The following is an 18,967-nucleotide window of genomic DNA, read 5'->3' as shown; positions in this document are numbered from 1 at the left end:
AGGCCTGCACCCTGGGGGGATTGGGCCTAAGATGGCAATCAGACATCCCTCTGGCAGCCCGGCAGCCCTCGGGGCATGTCCACTTGCCAGCGGGGAGCAGACCTAAGCTGCAGTCAGACATCCTTAGCACTGCTGAGGAGGCAGGAGAGGCTCCCACCACCACTGCTGTACTGGCAGCCATCAGCCTGGCTTGTGGCTGAGCAGAGCTCCTCCCTGTAAGAGCGCACTGACCACCAGAGGGCAGCTCCTGCATTGAGCATCTGCCCCCTGGTGGTCAGTGTGTGTCATAGTGACCAGTCATTCCCAGTCTTTCTGCTGTTAGGGTCAGTTTGCATATTACCCTTTTACTATATAGGATAGAAGCCTGGTGCACGGGTGGGGGCCGGCTGGTTTGCTCTGAAGGTTGATCCGGATCAGGGTGGGAGTCCCGCTTGGGTGCTTGGCCAGCCTGGATGATGGGCTGATGGCTGTTGGCAGCTGGTCACACCCCCTTCATGGTGGGGGCCCCCACTGGGGTGCCTGGCCAGTCTGGGTGAGGGGCTGAGGGCCGTTTTCAGGCTGGCGGGCGACTGAAGCTCCCAGCCTCTTTTTTTTTTTAATTTTTTTTTTTATTCTGGGATTTATTTACCTTCTATAGCTGTCACTGGAGCTGAGAACCAGCTCCAGCTCTGAGGCCTGGCTCCAGCTCTGCGGCTGTGGCTGGCTGAAAGCAGGTATCTGGGTTTGTTTAGCTTCTATAATAGAAACTCTGTTGCCATCACTGGTGCTCTAAGCTCTGAGGCCCTGGGTGGCTGAAAACAGGTATCTGGGGTTTGTTTAGCTTCTATAATTGAAACATTGTTGCTTCCGGAGCTCAGAGCCAGGCCGCGGCAGGCGGGGAACCTTGGCTTCCTCCATCACTGGAGCAAGCAAGCCTCATGTTCGCTTCAACTGCGTGGCTGCCGGCCACCATCTTTGTTGGCAGTTAATTTGCATATTCTGCTGATTAGCCCATGGGAAGCGTAGCGGAGGTATGGTCAATTACCATGTTTGTCTATTATTAGATAGGATGGGGCATGCTGACACCAGCTGCTGCTTGTTTAAGAGATTTTAGGACAATCTGAAGCCTGAGCCAGAACAGGCCATTCAAATGGAAAAGCTACAGCAAACAGCTTGGGTGGGGCTGCAAGTTGGATGAGCCCAGGTCTCAGGGAATCACCAGAGTGGAGAAAACAGTGTGAGCCAGGATGATGGAAACTCAGATATGGCTGCCAGTCAGCTGTGGGATCAGGAAGGTCCCAGCACAGGAACAATGACTCCTGTGAGCACCTCCATCTGGGAGAAAGCTGCCCCTGAGTTCCTGCCCCAATGCCAGACAGTCCAGTTCCTCCCTGTGTGTCTCTGGTTCCCCTAGTGCTGCTGCCAAGTGCTGGAGCTCAGAGGGATTGAGTCCAAGTAAGTCCATGTGCCAGCATGGGGGACTGTTTAGTCCCCCCAAGTGTGAGTGGAGTAAACTTGTCTCCCCATTCCTTGCTATGTGAAGGTTCCCAATGCCTCACAACAACATATCTTTTCTCTCTCAGCATTGCTATCAGCTAACAATTGATGCTGATATAGAGCATTGTGGTATATGGGGTATGAATTGGGAGAAGATGCCGGACAGCTGCATGTTTTAGCTGTGGGAAGGAGAAAGAAGGTCCTGTACGATTCCTTTAAACATAAGTGCAGAGAGTGTAGATTTAGTTGAAGAGATTGCCTTAAGAAGGCTGTCTCGGTTGAATGAGAAGGCTTTCATCCAATAGGGGTTGTGATCATGCTGCTAGAGGGAGATAAAATAGTGGCCCAGAGCAGGGATAAAACTGCTTGAACATATGTAGAGTGAGCCTATTATACGGTCATCAGCAGCTGTGTATTCACAGTTTAAAGAAGGAATAGCTAAGAAAGACCCTTTTTCAATCCTACTGATGTATATGCATTCACTTAAACACCTTTTCATTCTTCTCACTCCCTTTTGTTACCCCACCACTGCCACCAAGAATGAGTACAGATGAAGTAGTAGAAGGGGAGATAAAAAGAGAGAAAAAAACAAAAACAGTTCTTCCTTTGCCTGTAGTTCATAGCAGGTGGGTGAGCACTTCACCTGAGTTTGGTGAGCGAGTTTTGAGCTGAACTAAACTAATAATACTATTTCCATGTGATTGAGTATACAAAAGAAGATCTTTTAGGTTGAAAAAAGTGAAAAAAAAATCTAATGTGGCCAGAGAAATGCTTAGAAAGGTAGAGGCACTATTAAGTGACAGCCCTTACTTTCCTTATCACTTGGAAAACAAAGTCAATATCACTACTTGCTTAAGCCATTTGATTATTTTTTTTTGGCTGCATATACACTGCTATTATGGTCACTGATATTATCATCTTTCATGGTCTTTTTCAAGGTCCCTGTTTTATGGTTTTAATAATCACCATGATTGTGTTAAAACACCCTATTTCTGTTACGTGGATGTGAGTCCTCCCTTTATTTCTTTGAATACTGAAATATTTTTATTCTGTGCTTCTTTTCTGATAGTTCAATTAATAATATCGAAAAAATAATAATATCGAGTTGGGTGCAAGTTCTCCACTTTAATCAGTTCATTTGTTCACATTCCTTATACATCTTATTATTCCTGGTTGTAGACTCATCTACGGACTACTCTCACCAGTGTCTTGATCTAGAATGGCTCTTGCTAGAATGGTTCCTCATCTGTTTCTTTCTTCTTGGTGTGTCTTATACCCCTTACCAAAGAGAATTTCCTTCTTTGTTTTGAAGTGGTTATATGTTCACTAGTTTATATGTTATATTGTTAAAATATACTTCTCCAAGTTACATGAGGAAGTAATTTCTGTTATCTTGAAAGGAAGTCTCTAAATTTTTTGACATTTGATATCTAGACCAAGTATGACACTATTTCTCTTAGCAAAATCATTAGTAGTTTTTCTCATAAACTACTTTTGGAAAATAACACATCAGGATTGTTTTAACAGCTCAAATCTCTTACACAGAATAGAGCAATTAATGTGGTGGCTATGATTGTAGTTAGGTAAAAAAAAATACGTAGTCGCATGGACAAGGAACCTGCCAAAATGGAAAGTATTAAGGTGGTGGGCTTATGGATGACTTTTTCTCTTTTGGCATTTCAGAATTTCTGTATTATTTCTTGCTCTCTAAAGAGGACATAATTTTTGAGTATATATTCTAAATAACATTAAAACATCATACCACTTATACAGACCCCCATTAAAGTACCCAAAAGTACTATAGGACAGAGTTAAAACTCCTCACTGAATATCCCCAAAGCTCTTCACATATATGTTCCCAAAATGCTTCTCTTCTTATCTTCCTCAGTTTTCTTATTGCCTCATCTAGTTTAGTCTTAGATGCTGCTACTTTCTGCTACATTTTAAGGATTGAAACACATTTTTGCAGGGTTGTTTATCTACTTACAGGATACTGGTACTTCTGGTCCATTCTTTTGCTGAGTTTATTTGGAATCTTGGTTGTCTACACTTCATTGCTGTTGGTGAGTAACCTTCCCCATTTCTCCCACTCCCTTTCTGAGTAGCATCATGAGGTGCTCCTGTCTATGGTATGGTGCACAGTGGTGCTGGGAGTCCTCAGAACCTAAGATCACTTGTCTAAGTAGCGTTGAGGTTTACATCAACTGCTTGAAATTTAGGAACAAGGGACTGATGGAGAAAAATGGCTATTAGAGGATGTGTCTTACCACTTTGACCCTTTGAAAGGGTGGCAGAACATCCTTCTTCTATTCCCCTATTTCATAAGCCCATGTTATGGTTCAGTCAATATTGTTATTTTGGGCACCCAGAGCTTCACATTAGCCTTTATGTATTGAACTAACTCATTTCATTTCCCATCTCCTGAGAATCAGTGTTTTGGGGCTTTATAAATTAACTAGTTTTTTAAACCTGTTATAATATGCAAATGCTAGTCTGCTAGTTCAGATGCAAATTACATGTTGGCAAAAGTCTTTTGGCAATAGTGACCCTGCCTCTGTTGTTACATAGTTAGTGTCATGTAGGGAGAGAAATTCAGGCCAGGCAAGAGAAAGGTGTGGAAGTGGAAGCTTATGGAGGACAACTGTAAGTGCTTAGAGCAGTGGTTCTCAACCTTGGCTGCACATTAGAATCACCTGGGAATCTTTTTAAAATCCTGATTTCTGGGCCTCATCCTCCGGAAATTCTGTTTCTTTGTTACTAATGTTGTGGCCTCACCCCATAACAAAGAAACAGAATTTCCGGAGGATGAGACTCAGAAATCAGGATTTTAAAAAGATTCCCAGGTGATTCTAATGTGCAGCCAAGGTTGAGAACCACTGGCTTAGAGTAAGTGGGTTTGTTTCCCATCAGGCAACTGAAAAACCCTACCCAGAGACAGTGGTCTTTTGCAGAGAGAGAGGATTTATTCTGAGGCAGCTACACAAGGGAGATCGGAGGCAAGGCTCAAACCAGTCTCCTGGAAGAAAGGCGTGAGACAAGTTTTAAGGGAAGAGGGAAAGAGGAGGTTATACCTATTCATAGATTTATACTTGGAAGGGTTCAATTGGATAACTTTGAGATTTAGGCATAGATGGTAAGGGATATGAGAGCGGCAAAGGAAAGCACAGAGGATTTCCAATCTGGCGGAGTTTGGCGGAAACGGGTACGTTCAAGAGTTCTCTGCACAAACTCCAGTTAGCTCAACTCGTCTCAGCCGGTGTCCACCAGTTTCTGCTGGTCTCGGCAGAGGGACTGGAGAAGAGCTTCGTGCGTGTGTGTGTGTGTGTGTGTGTGTGTGTGTGTGTGTGTGTGTTTCTTTTTCCTCTCTCTGTAATATACTTAAAAAATGTGGTTAGTGACCAATTTCTCGGTGTCTGGTTTCAGTCTAGTCTAATTTGGTCTCCATGTAAGACACAAAGTACTTTGTTAATGTCTGTTTCAGTCCTCGCTCCTCTTTAAATATTCCTCAGTCTTGAGGGATGGGGTGACACAGGTGTAGTGCTGTCTCTGTAAAATAACTCAAAGATTACATTAATCACTAATCTTAATTAAGGGAACAGACCTAGTTTTAAGTGATTCATATGATTGGTGTGTTGTTTCACACGTTTAGGAAATTGGAGTTTTTCAGTGCCCATTTGTACGTAGGGCATCTGCGTCTTTCTCTGATTTCATGATTTCTTGTCACTACTGATTTACTATCTGATATAAAAGAAAACCCCCAAATAAAGTGCCATTTGCATTTATTTTTTTTCTCTCAAGAAAATTGATTAATCATGATGTGAGTGATAAGTACTAAGTATGCAGAGGTCAACAAAACATAAGCACCTTCTGTTTTCATACAGAGCACTCCAAAGAGATAGGCATGAAATGTAACCTTACTACATATAGTCCCTTAATTGAATGAGTTTGGAATCTAGTAGGGCATCTTAATCGTAGAAAAAAGAAACTAACAAAGGCAGAGCATTATAACACCGATGTAAGAGAGACACATTGATTGGTTGCTTCCCACACGTGCCCAAACTGGAGAGGGGGGGCGGGGGGGGGGTGCGGCGCGAGCCTGCAACACAGGTGTATGCCTTTGACCAGGAATTGCACCCACGGTTCTTTGGTATGCAAGGTCATGCTCTAACCATTTTACCACACAAGCCAGGGCTAGATACTTTCTTTATAATGGGAAAATGTAGATGAATGATGTGGTCTGGGCCAGCCTCTGGCCATTGAATTATACTGCTTTCATACACAATAAATGTGAAGTGCTGTAGTTAGCTTCTAAGGTGGGAATGAGTTCTACTATGGAATAATGAATATTTTTTAACAAATCCTACTCCACCCTACCTTTTATGGATACATGCAATGCATACAACAGTGAACAAAGAGGGAGCCCTAGGTTCTATTTTCAATTCTGTGTTTGAGTTACTTTGTAACTTTGGTCAAGTCATATAACTTCTGAGACTCAGTTTCTTCTGTTTGAAATGAGAGTGATAATATTTAATATAATGGCATTTTATAGGGCTGGGTAAAGAAGAAATGAAATCATATACATAAAATTATTTTGATAAAAAGGTAAGTGTCATATATATTCCAACTCTTGTAACGTCCTAAGTATCTGAAGTCTCCAGTTTTCAGTTTCTATCCCTATGCTGACTTTGTGACGGACTAGATTTACACTGAAATCTGAGATTTATTGACTAAATGCCAGTGTTAACAACAGTGGTTAAAAGTTGTTACAGTGACATTGATTCCTCAAGAAAGCTTTTTTTTTTTTTTTTTCAAAAATTTTTAATTGATTTTTTACAGAGAGGAAGGGAGAGGGATAGAGAGTTAGAAACATCAATGAGAGAGAAACATCGATCAGCTGCCTCCTGCACACCCCCTACTGGGGATGTGCCCACAACCAAGGTACATGCTCTTGACCAGAATCGAACCTGGGACCCTTGAGTCTGCAGGCTGACGCTCTATCCACTGAGCCAAATTGGTTAGGGCTCAAGAAAGCTTTTAAATGATGCTGGGAAGGGCTGGCCTCTGACCTCTGTCCTCTCCTAAGTGGGTCTGAGTAACACCAGGAATAAGGTCTATCCCAGGGGTAAGAAATTGGTGGGAACTCGGAAGGATATCGGTGTGGTGGTTTATTATGAATTCCAGAAAGAAATTCTTCCTGAGGGTGCTGGTAAGAGTTATGAATAGGAGGTGGCATGTGAACTGGTTTGAAAGGTCAGTGGCCTGGGAGGGAGAGATTTTCAGGCAGAGGGGCAGCATGTCAAGTTCCCAGGTTTTGAACAGTGCAAGTATAGCAAGAAGTGAATGTAGTGAAAAGGCATTTGAATAAAGAACAGTGCTGTGGGCCCCAACTTGGTGATTTCAAAATAACCTCCTTTTCTGTACTTTTCTTTTTCAGATACTTGGATTTTTGTTGATTCGGGAAGGGTATGAACTATACCTGTTCTGGTGTCATAAGGTAGGCCATCAGAATCTTCATAGAAACGTTAGACCAGGACTGACCGTGCTTCTTGGCACTCAGTGTTAAGTACAGAGTTGTGTTTTCTTCATTGTTCCCCTTAGAAAGAAGAGATTTACTTACTCTGTTTTCATTGAACTCATGAAATTCTAACAGATGTGACTGATTTTACTGAAGGATCTGAACCCACACTTTATTTTTTCTCATTACTCCTTATTAAATTCACCCTGTGACTGTTCTTCTATCCCAATAAAATCTTAGGCAAGCTCTATTACTTTCCTAGTCCTGTGTAGTGACAAGAACATTCTCATGCCAGTCATTAAAAATTCAGTTCATTGTAATGTCCCAGACTCCAACTTTATAAGACTTACCCCCTCCCCAGTGGTGGAAGCCTCCACTGGTGGAGAGAGCATGATGGTACTGTTACCTCTCTTTCACCAAAGGAGGGTCAGGGGTACAGGAGACAGGATAAACATGGTCTCACAAGGAAGGGCAAGAAGATCATCTGGGATTGATCCATCAGAACCAGGTAAATGCACAGTTGTTGGCTCTTTACCCCATGGACTTTTTCTGTGTGTATTTTCAGAGACCCTTCTGCTGAGAACCTTGACTACAACTCTTTTGGTGGAGTCATTGCTTGTCTTCCTATATCCCCTGAAATCTGTCTGGTGAGGTCCCTTCATTTGGAGTTTTTAAAATGGCACCAGCATGGCTTCTCTCAAAGGATCCCTAGAAAGCAGGCATCTTTGCTCCTCCCCACCCTCCATTTCCAACATAACCTCCCTTATTTTGTTCTGCCATGTGTTTGAGAAGCTCCATCTACAGCCTTTGCTTTTTCTAAACTGTTTCAGGCATGGGTTCGATACATTTCCTGAAATCAGGAACATGTCAAAATCTCTGAGTGGTCTTAAATTGACTATTACTCTAATGAGACATATTAACTGGAAATGTAAATTTAAGAGTGATTAGAATGGAGAATAACATCCGAGGAATGGTGGCATGAGAGATTTCCTTGGTGTCTCCCCTAGAAGTTACAACAATCTGTACAGCCATATCTCAACAAAGGGTTCCCTGCTCAATGCACAAATACATCTGAGAGAGTCATGCATTGAAACATCTAAGGTGGGCAAATAACAACTGATGAAATAGAAGCAGTAAAAAACCCCCCACAAAAAACAAAAACATGCACACACAAAACCTCCCAGCAAACAAAAGCCCTAGTCCAGGCGGCTTCACAGGGGAGTTTTATCAAACATTCAAAGAAGAACTAATACCTGTACTTCTCAAACTATTTCAAAAAATCCAAGAGGAAGGAATACTTCCAAGCTCTTTTTATGAGGCCAGCATTATCCTAATTCCAAAACCAGATAAAGACACTACAAAGAAAGTATTACAGGCTAAAATCCCTGAGGAACATAGATGCTAAAATCCTCAACAAACTATTAGCAAACTGACCCAGCAATAAATCCCATGAAGAAGTGGGATTTATTCAGGGATGCAAGGCTGGTACAATATTCACAAGTCAATAAACGTGATACATCATAAAAACAAATTGAAAGACAAAAATCACATGATCATATAAAATAGATGCAGAATAAACATTTCACAAAATCCAACACCCATTTTTTAAAAAATATATTTTTATTGATCAGAGAGGAAGGGAGAGGTAGAGAGAGATAGAAACATCAATGATGAGAGAAAGTCATTGATCGGCTGCCTCTGGCACGTTCCCTACTGGGGATCAAGCCTGCCACCGGGGCATGTGCCCTTGACTGGAATCAAACCTGGGACATTTTAGTCTGAAGGCTGATGCTCTATCCACTGATCCAAACCTGCTAGGGGCAACACCAATTTTTGATAAAAACTCTCAGCCAAGTGGGAATTAGAGGGATCATATCTCAACATAATTAAGGCCATATATGACAAACCTATAGCCAACATACTCAATGGGCAAAAACTAAAACCTTTTCCCCTAAGAACAAGAAACAGACAGAGATGTCCACTTTCACCACCCTTATTCAACATAGTACTAGAAGTCCTAGCCGCAGTGATCAGACAAGAAGAAGAAATAAAAGGTATTCAAATTGGAAAGGAGGAAGTAAAACTGTCATTATTTTCAGATGACATAATATTGTACATAGAAAACCTTAAAGACTCCATTAGAAAACTTACTAGATTTAATAAATGAATTTGGCAGTGTAGCAGGATACAAAATTAACACCCAGAAATCTATGGCATTTTTATACACCAATAATGAATTCTCAGAAAGAGAAACTAAACAAATAATTCTATTTACCATTGCAACAAAAAAATTAAGATATGTAGGAATAAACTTAACCATGATCACAGTTGCCCATTCCATAATGGAAGAGAAATTGTTATTATAGGTCGTGTTTGTTCATTCACTGGGCTGTATTTTCAGACATATGCCAAAGAATATCTTCACTGATACAGCTCCTAGGGCAATGGAAACCAAAGAGAAAATAAACAAATGGGAGTACATCAAAATAAAAAGCTTCTGCACAGCAAAAGAAACCATCAACAAAACAACAAGAAAGCCCACTGCATGGGAGAACATATTTGCCAATGTTATCTCCGATAAGGGTTTAATCTCCATCATTTACAGGAAACTCATACAACTCAACAAAAGGAAAGTAAAAAATCCAATCAAAAAATGGGCAAGGGACCTAAATAGAATCTTTTCTAAAGAGGACACTCAGAAAGCCAAGAGACCCATGAAAACATGCTCAAAGTCACTAATCATCCGAGAGATGCAAATCAAAACAACAATGAGGTACCATCTCACACCTATCAGAATAGCTATCATCAACAAATGACAAGTGCTGGCAAGGATGTGGAGAAAAAGGAACCCTCGTGCACTGCTGGTGGGAATGCAGAATGATGCAGCCACTGTGGAGAACAGTATGGAGTTTCCTCAAAAACTAAAAATGGAACTCCCATTTGACCCAGTGATCCCACTTCTAGGAATATATCCCAAGAAAGCAGAAACACTAATCAGAAAGGATATATGCACCCCTATGTTCATAGCAGCACAATTTACCATAGCTAAGATTTGGAAACAGCCTAATTGTCCATTAGCAGATGAATGGATTAAAAAACAGTGGTACATCTACACAATGGAATACTACACTACTGTAAAAAAGAAGGAACTTTTACCATTTGCAACAGCATGGATGGACCCGGAGAGCATTATGCTAAGCAAAATAAGTCAGTTGGAGAAATATAAATATCATATGATCTCACTCACTTGTGGAATATAATGAACAACATAAACTGATGAACAAAAACAGATCCAGAGACAGAGAAGCATCAATCAGACTGTCAAACCTTAGAAGGCAGGAGAGGGTAGGGGGAGAGGAGGAGATCCACCAAAGGACTTGTATGCATGCATATAAGCCTAACCAATGGACACAGGCAACAGGGGGGTGAGGGCACGAGTGGAGGGGTGGGGGGGGGGGTGGACAGTGGGAGGATAAGGACACATGTATTACCTTAATAAAGAAAATAAAAAAATACAGAAAATTTTTCTCAATAAATTTTTGGACACTGCCTTTTATATAACACCAATTTCATTAAGCATAGGCTACTGTTGAACCAAGGTTTCAGATATAGAACCAATTTGAGATGCATAATACCTGGATTCTGATAAACTGAATTCAGAAGCTCTAGTACAGCGTTTCTCAACCTGTGGGTCGCGACCTCTTTGGCAATCAAACGACCCTTTCACAGGGGTTGCCTAAGACCATCCTGCATATCAGATATTTACATTATGATTCATAACAGCAACATTACAGTTATGAAGTAGCAACGAAAATAATTTTATGGTTGGGTCACAACATGAGGAACTGTATTTAACGGGCCAGAAGGTTGAGAACCACTGCTCTAGTAGGTGTACTCATTTCAGTAGATTTTCACACCAACGAAGGACTAGACTTATTAGACATGGGAGGAGAGACTGCTTCTCTTGGCAAGGGAGATTTTGTTGGGGTTGAAGTTTTAGTTTTAGTGTACTCAGAATAAATCTGGAAGGACATGGTTAGCATTGGGCCTGTAACCCATTCCCCTTTTACCTCATGCTCAAAGAAGAATGAGTGACCTCAATCCAAACTCCTTGTAAACATGCTAATAACAACCTCCTGGGAAACACATATAAAGATGTTATTAGCCAAAGATAATGAGAATCATTATCTATGAACATATCTAGCAGAATATAACCTAGTCTATCTGGGTTCCCTATTGTAAAGAAACCTGGAATTTCTAGGTTTGTAGGGTTGGAGACATGGCTGGCTGGAGTTGTATAAGATATGGATGCTCCATAACCACCAAGGCTCCTTCTGTGAGGCAGTGTTTCCACATACTTTGCCCAAAACACACCACACATGTTAACTTCAAAACCAGCATGTATCCTAGTCCAGGAGAGAATAGAACTATTTATGAATATCTGCATTTGGCAGGATCAGATTTCTCGAAGGGAAACTGTTTTATCTATACTTTATAATTGTCTGTATTTAAAATCGCTAGTTAAGGCTGGTATTGAGTAAGGGCACAGAATCCCATGAGACTCGTGTATGTCTGATTTGACAGTTAAATATTTGTGTTGGGATGCATTTGGTTTGCTAATAGGTTATTTAAGATTTTTTTCATCTATGTATACAGGAGAGATAGGCCTATACATTCACATGTCACTTAACAACGGTAATGCGTTCTGAGAAATTCATTCTCTGGCGATTTTGTGAACGTTGCAACATCATAGGGTGTACCTAGTCAATCCTAAATATTATAGCCTATTGCTCCTAGGCTATAAACCTATATAGAACGTTACTGTACTGAATACTGTAGGCAATATTAGTGTATCTAAACAAAACTAAACATAGAAAAGATACTGTGCTTTTCTACCATTGGAGTGCAGTAGGTTTGTTTACACTGGCATCAACACAAATACTTGACTAATACATTGCACAATAACATTACTATGGCTATGCTGTAATTAGGCAATAGAAAACTTTCAGCTCTATTATAATCTTACTAGGGGCCCGGTGCACGAAATTCGTGCACTGGGTGTGTGTGTGTGTGGGGGGGGGAGTGTCCCTCAGCCCAGCCTGCCCCCTCTCACATACTGGGAGCCCTCAGGCGTTGACCCCCATCACCCTCCAATCACAGGATCGGCCCCTTGCCCAGGCCTGACGCCTCCGCCAGAGGTGTCAGGCTTGGACAGGGGACCCCCATCTCCCCCCGATCACTGGCTCTGGCCCCCGCCCAGGCCTGAGGCCTCTGGCCCAGGAATCATGCCTGGGCAGGGGACCCCCATCTCCCTCTGATCGCTTGCTCCACCCCCCGCCCAAGCCTGACGCCTCTGACCCAGGCTTCAGGCCTGGGCAAGGGGACCATCATCTCCCCCCAAACCCCGGCTCCGCCCCCCACCCAGGCCTGATGCCTTGGCCAGAGGAGTTGACCCTCATCACCCTCCGATCACCAATCACCGGATCGGCCCCTTGACCAGGCCTGAGGCCTCCGGCAGAGGTGTCAGGCCTGGGCAGGGGACCCCCAGCTCCCCGCGGTTGCAGGCTCCGCCCCTGCCCAGGCCTAACGCCTCTGGCCTAGGCATCCGGCCCGGGCAGCGGGGACCTGCAGTGGCAGTGGGGGGCGCCGCGATCATGGGCTTCGCTTTAGGCCCAGGCAAGGGACCCCTAGCTCCTGGGACTGCCAGCTTCGACCGTGCCCAGCTCCCATTGCTGGCTCCACCCCTATTTCCTGCTATCACTGGCCAGGGCGGCAAAGGTGCCTGATTCTCCAATCATGGCTGGGGGGCAGGGCAAAGGCGGCTCCGGGGCCACCTTTGCCCTGCCCCCCAGCTCTTAGCTCCCCCCTGGGTTTCCGATCACTGTCAGTGGCAGGGGGCTTCTTCCTGCTTTCCCTTTCACCTCCCTGCATTGTGCCTACATATGCAAATTAGCCGCCATCTTGTTGGCAGTTAACTGCCAATCTTAGTTGGCAGTTAATTTGCATATAGCCCTGATTAGCCAATGAAAACGGTATCGTCGTACGCCAATTACCATTTTTCTCTTTTATTAGTGTAGACTAGAGGCCCAATGCACGAAATTCATGCAAGAGTAGGCATTCCTTCCCCCGGCTGCCGGTACCCGGCTCCCCTCTGGCACCTGGGACTGGGGCTTCCCTTGCAGCCCCAGCTTCTTCCGGAAGGACGTCTGGTCTAATTAGCATATTATGCTTTTATTATTATAGATGGGACCACCATTGTATATGAGGGTTGTTATTGACCAAAGCGTTATTGTGGCACATGACTACTTTTTATTTTCTTGTAATGTCCTTGTTGAGTTTAGGTATTAATGCTTTGTTGGCTTCAAAGAGAAGTTAGAAAGTATTGCTCTCTTTCTATTTTTTGGAAGAGTTTGTTAAAGATTGGAAATGTTTCTTCCTTAAGTACAGAGGTGGGCCAAAGTGAGTTTACAGTTGTTCCGAGGGAAAAAGACATGCAGGTTATGATTATTACAGTAGCTTCATTCTGTGTTTCCCATATCACAACTGTTAACCTACTTTTGCCCAAACCTATATTTGGTGAAATTAAACATTTATGCTGGCAAGGTCTGGAGTTATTTTATGAGAGGTTTACTTACGGTCTCAATTACTTTAATAGATATACAGATTATAGAAATGAAGGAACTAAGTGCTTTCTAGAAAGTAGGACAAATGCAGAAAGACTACATTTCAAGGGGAAGAAGTTAAAGTTATATCAGCTTGGTCTTAATATTTTCTATGAGGTATATGGTGTTCTTGCAGGCAGATTCTTTTCATCTGCTCAAGAAGTACTTATTGAAAGCTTACTATGTGTTAGACATTCTGCAAGGCAGCGAGGATATAATCATAAATATTTTACTTGATCTTATGAAGCTTACAGACTGTTGGGGAAAACATACAAAGAAAAGGTAATCACAAAATATTATTTACTTGTGACTATATTGAGTTAAATAAAAACAAAGTAGTGAATATCTGTAATGGCCATTGTTGATATTGAGTGCGAGATGCCAGGCAATGCTGTGTGCTCAGCTGAGTTGGAGGTGATAATTAGTAAAGGTATCAGACTACGTAGCTGTGTGATTTGTTTCCAGCCGTGCTACACAACAACGACTTGGGAGCAACGAAGGTAAACGATTAGTTCCATACTAGGGAGCTGCAGGACGGTCAGGTTAAAATAATGAGGAAAGAACGCCCCTGCCATTGTGGGGACACACACAACTCCCAAGGACAGAGCTGACCCAAGCCTAGTGCCTGGAAGTGAGGAGATTGTTCTGTTTTGTTTTGTTTCTGCAGATCCTGGTTATGCTAGTGATTCTGATATGCACTTTTTTTCTGTCGATTTTATGCATTTACTGGAAAGACAGGTGGCTGACGTTTGGACTCTCGCTGAAGGTAAGCATCATCCTGTAGGTCAAGCACTGTTTGTCCAATGTGGTCAGCCTGACTTTTGGCTTTCTCCCAGGTGTTTGCTCCTCATGTGCATCTGACTATGATAACTGTGATGGTTCTCCTTTCCTGGCCTGTGGCCTACTACTTGGTCCATTTGGAACAAGAAGGTATGTCCTGGCTTTAGCTTACATACTCTACTCAGCCGAACACAAGCGTGGTAGATAGCCACCACTATGTGACTTTGAAATTCACTTAGCTTATTACTCAGGCATGCTCCTTATGGTCAAGCTCATAACCCCATGTGGCCTGTCAGAACATTTTCCGGATCAAACAGGCCTTCTTCTACAGAGGGATTCTCCTGGGAAAGTAAGAATGAATCTCCATGATGTTACACAGTGACTGTCTGGAAATGGAAAGAGGTTTGGGGCAGGGTAGAGGCCATTTTAGATATATTTGAGAGTGATAGTACTAGTCACAGTTCCTTTAGATTCTATTCAGATGTTACTAGTTTCAACTAATGAACTTATACGAGGTCCAGATATGCCTGGTTATGCTCTAGTAACGCAAAGCAGGCCCCTGTGAGTCCCTGTCATACCTGGGAGCTTAGAGCAGAAGCAGAAACATCTCTCTGTGCCTCTGATTTGCTCTCCATCCTTTGCCCTAATATCATAGAAACAAAAAAGAATCAGAGCTATACATTAAATCGTGTAGAGAATGGAGTTATCTCTCAGCATCCTTCCTGAGAAACCAGTAGCATCTTCTTTTTATGTATCTCTGTTTCCTATTGGTTACATAGGGAGTGTTTGCTCCCTGATTGTACAAGGATAGAGACAAGAGAATGACTGGATTGGTAGTGTTGGCATTGCGAGTGTTTGTACCTGTTTGTATCTGTATGTAGAGGGTGAATTGTAGGAAATGTTTTGGGGCAAAAGTTTAATGGTGACAATAATGAACTCTTTTTCTTTTTCATTTCTGAAATTTTAGCTAGATTCAGAAGAGACCAGAGTAAACGTCATAGGATAAAAAGAATCAAGATATGTCCTAGACTCACAAAGCTGAGAGGTTAGAGCTGGAGATACAGATTTGAAAGTGACTGAAGTATACATAGTAGCTTAAATATGTACAAATAGGTAAAATCCTCAGAGATCTACAATTATAAGTGATGGGGATTGGCCAGTAATAACAAGTATTGTGGATGAGCTGTGTGTGTGTGTGTGTGTGTGTGTGTGTGTGTGTGTGTGTGTGAGAGAGAGAGAGAGAGAGAGAGAGAGAGAGAGAGAGAGAAAGAGAAGCAAATGCATAATATTCATTGAGTACCTATTATTGGTAAATACTGTTATATCAACTCTATGAAGGAGTGGTTAGCAGCAAGATAGCCCCATTTTTCAGAATGAAGAAAATGGAGACGCAGGTTAAGCCGTGTGTCCTTAGCTACACATTAGACCAGGGTTGGGAATCTTTATCTGCCAAAGGCCTTTTGGATATTTATATCATCATTCGCAGGCCATACAAAATTATCAACTTAAATATTAGCCCGCTATATTTGGTCAAACATTTAACCTTGGCAGGGCCAGACCAAATGATTTCACGGGTCTTATATGGCCCTTGGGTCACATGTTCCCCACCCCTGCGATGTCTGGCTTTGAACTCAGACTTCTGTTAGCCAGTGCCCCTTCCACTATCCTGCACTGCCTTATATATACTAGGTAGGGCCATTTTGACTTCAGGGCTTTCTCAGCACCAACCATTCTACTCCTACTCCTGAGAAGGTATTTCTTAACATGCCCTCTCCTTTACTTCCTTCTACCTCCTGCACAATTTATTTCCTGGATATTTTCAGTCAAATACTATTGCCTTAATAATAATGCTTACATTTGGATAGTGCTGTACTTTCTAATCACTGAAAATAAATGGGGATATGGCGGAAATAGAGAGTAAATCAGGCAGTCCACGAGGCACTGAAACCCATGCACTGGGTGTTTACTGGCTGCTGCTTTGGGATAGTTAGTTTCTTGGGTTGGGTCTCCATTCCTCTTTATCTCTTTTTCTCACTTCCCCCTCCTTCCAACTTTTTCAGCTGCACAAGTGGCTATTGGACTGCCTTTTTTCCTTATCCTTTTATTTCTGTTTGTGGTGCCATGGGGATTTTATTCTCCCTGCGTTGAGAATGAGAATAAATTGGGACCCAAGCCAGCCCTCTTTGGACATAGAGGTGCACCCATGGTAGGTCTAAGCATGATGAACGTGGGTGAGTACCAGTGTGCATGGGGTTATGGGTGAGAGATAGGGACCTCAGAACCGTAGGAATCTCTGTAAAGGAAAATGAATGGGCTTTTGATGAAAAGAATAAAGATAATTGTAGATGTTGGACTTGAACCCAGCCAGGTCACCTAACTGTCAGTCCATTTCTCTTTACTGTGCCCAGTGACATTGCCTCAGATGAGCACAGTCCCAGATCTATTGGGTGGAAGAGAGGGGCTCACTGTTGGGCTTCCCATCTACCATAAAAGGAATGTTGGGGGAGAAACTCTGAGGTAAAGGGTCTGATGTCCTTTTCTTCCACAGCTGGCGCCTGAGAACACCATGATGTCCTTTGAGAAAGCTGTTGAAAACGACGCCTTTGGACTGGAGACTGATGTATTCTTAAGGTAGGAAAGCAGGGGCTGGATGGGGAAGAAATAAGGTCAGTGCCATGGAAGATGACCAGCGTGGGCCAAAGTGTAAGAGCATAAGCCTCGGGGAGTTTCTCCTGTGTTCCTATGCCAATGTGCACATAGCGCGCACATACACACACACAGACACAAGGCACTTCTCCCTTGCAAGCATATATCTAATCTGTACCACTACATTCTTAATTATAGGGTCATAAATCATACACACTATGTATAGACTCCACACATAATTCAAATTTGGCCCCATTACAAGCCATGCTTAAAAAGTACAACTTAACCCCATGTACTACACTACCTAGCAATATGTTTACCTGACAGTCCCTGGACACCTACTATATTCCAGGCCTTCTTCTGGAGTGCTATGGAGAGGCAAATGAGTACAGTGTACTCCTGCCTAAGGGATGTTCCCAGCCAATGCAGGAGACATGGCATGTTTACAAATACCCACAGTATAAGACCATTTGTGGGGTGTCCCTTCCCGAGAAGATTAAGTCAGACATGGAGGAAAAGGTCACCTCCTGTTATATAAAAAATGACCTATGTACTCAGAATTGTGTTTGGGTTGAGTGTTGAAGAATAAATATTGTTTTACACGAAGATATGGTGATAGAGTATATTCCGGGCAGAGACAACAACTTATTTAAAGGCATCTAAATAAAAAACAAACAACTTTGTAGATCAGTGAGCTAACCTGTATGGATGGCAAATTGATATGGTAGGGGATGAGAGAGGGCCATGTGAGGAGGAGGAGGAGGTATGGCTGCAAGATCATTGGACTGAATCATGGAGATTCTTAAATGTGTAATGGACAAGCCATCATAGGTTTCAGCAGATTTCTTACTGTTTTAAAAAGTGACTTAGAAAAATTCATCTGGCAATCTGTGAGGGAGACTTCTCACGGAGATGGGTAGTGGTGTGTGCAAACTCCCTTCACAGCCTTTCTGTGAGGCAAACAGAAAAATGAACATCCTAATTCAAAGTGAGGAAATGTGATTTGAACCTGGATTCAATAAAGGGAAATGTTTGGTAAGGTCATAAGGCTGGAAGTACTGATAAAGCCAGGATTGGAACTACATTTCCTGACATTACCCAACCATGACAACTGTTCTATGCAGAATGTTCAGATTGGGGTTTTGAAACAGGATGTCCTGTCAGAGCTCCTGGGTTCATTTGTGGAAGTGCTTGGTGGTCATGGCATAACGTGGTAAAGGTGCTGAAACAACGAGCTCCTGGCACATGGTCTTTCTCTCATCTCTTGTTTCTGTGACTTCAACTGTAATGCGGATGATCCTTCCAGCTCCTCAGTTTCTCTCCTTGATGGCATCTTCATTTCCAGTGACCATCTCCACATACTCCATTTACATGGATGGTCATAGCCTAGGCTTCATCATTACCAAAAAGTGCCTATCAGTCAGGACACGAATATCACACCAGTAACTTGAAGAGGAAAAATGTAATATCAATAATTACTATGTGGTAAAATATGGTTAACTACTAAAATTGGTAAAGTGGACCCAGTCAGTATAAAAGTAGCAAGTGTAGCCAGTGGCAGGAACTTTTGTTCCAGATGAAATAAATGTAGTAAACAAATTTCACCATATTCTTTCCAAGAATAATAATACAAACAAAATTAAATTAAAAATTTGGCACAATTCACAAAGCTACTGACAGAAGACTCTGAAAGGTGGAGGAATGAAGGTGGACTGGCTAGCATTCATAAGGCTAAAGGAAATACCAAGTAGGTAGTGAGTTCCCCATTTTTGTTGTTGTTTTGTTTTGTTTTTTCCTTATACATTCCTACATGAGCTCTGTAGAGACCTGAAACCCAGAAAACACCTACAGCTGCAGATGGAAAAAAATAGCCCCTTCCACTTCTCCC

General features: G+C 42.4%; 1 protein-coding gene across 1 annotated transcript in view; it reads left to right on the top strand.

Moving 5' to 3' along the window:
• Window positions 1-14,004: 14,004 nt before the first annotated feature.
• Window positions 14,005-18,967, top strand: part of GDPD4 (glycerophosphodiester phosphodiesterase domain containing 4) — a gene marked incomplete at its 5' end in the record, with an annotated part of 63,042 nt that continues 58,079 nt past the window's right edge. The window contains 4 exons of the mRNA XM_081100312.1: window positions 14,005-14,067; window positions 14,490-14,583; window positions 16,494-16,639; window positions 16,982-17,064. Of these exons, the coding sequence (XP_080956438.1) occupies window positions 14,005-14,067; window positions 14,490-14,583; window positions 16,494-16,639; window positions 16,982-17,064 (386 nt within the window). The remainder of the gene's footprint in view (window positions 14,068-14,489; window positions 14,584-16,493; window positions 16,640-16,981; window positions 17,065-18,967) is intronic.

Source organism: Myotis nattereri, assembly GCF_964212035.1.
Source record: "Myotis nattereri genome assembly, chromosome: 9".
In the NCBI taxonomy this organism is placed as follows: domain Eukaryota; kingdom Metazoa; phylum Chordata; class Mammalia; order Chiroptera; family Vespertilionidae; genus Myotis; species Myotis nattereri.
This window is presented reverse-complemented; position numbering and strand designations above follow the sequence as displayed.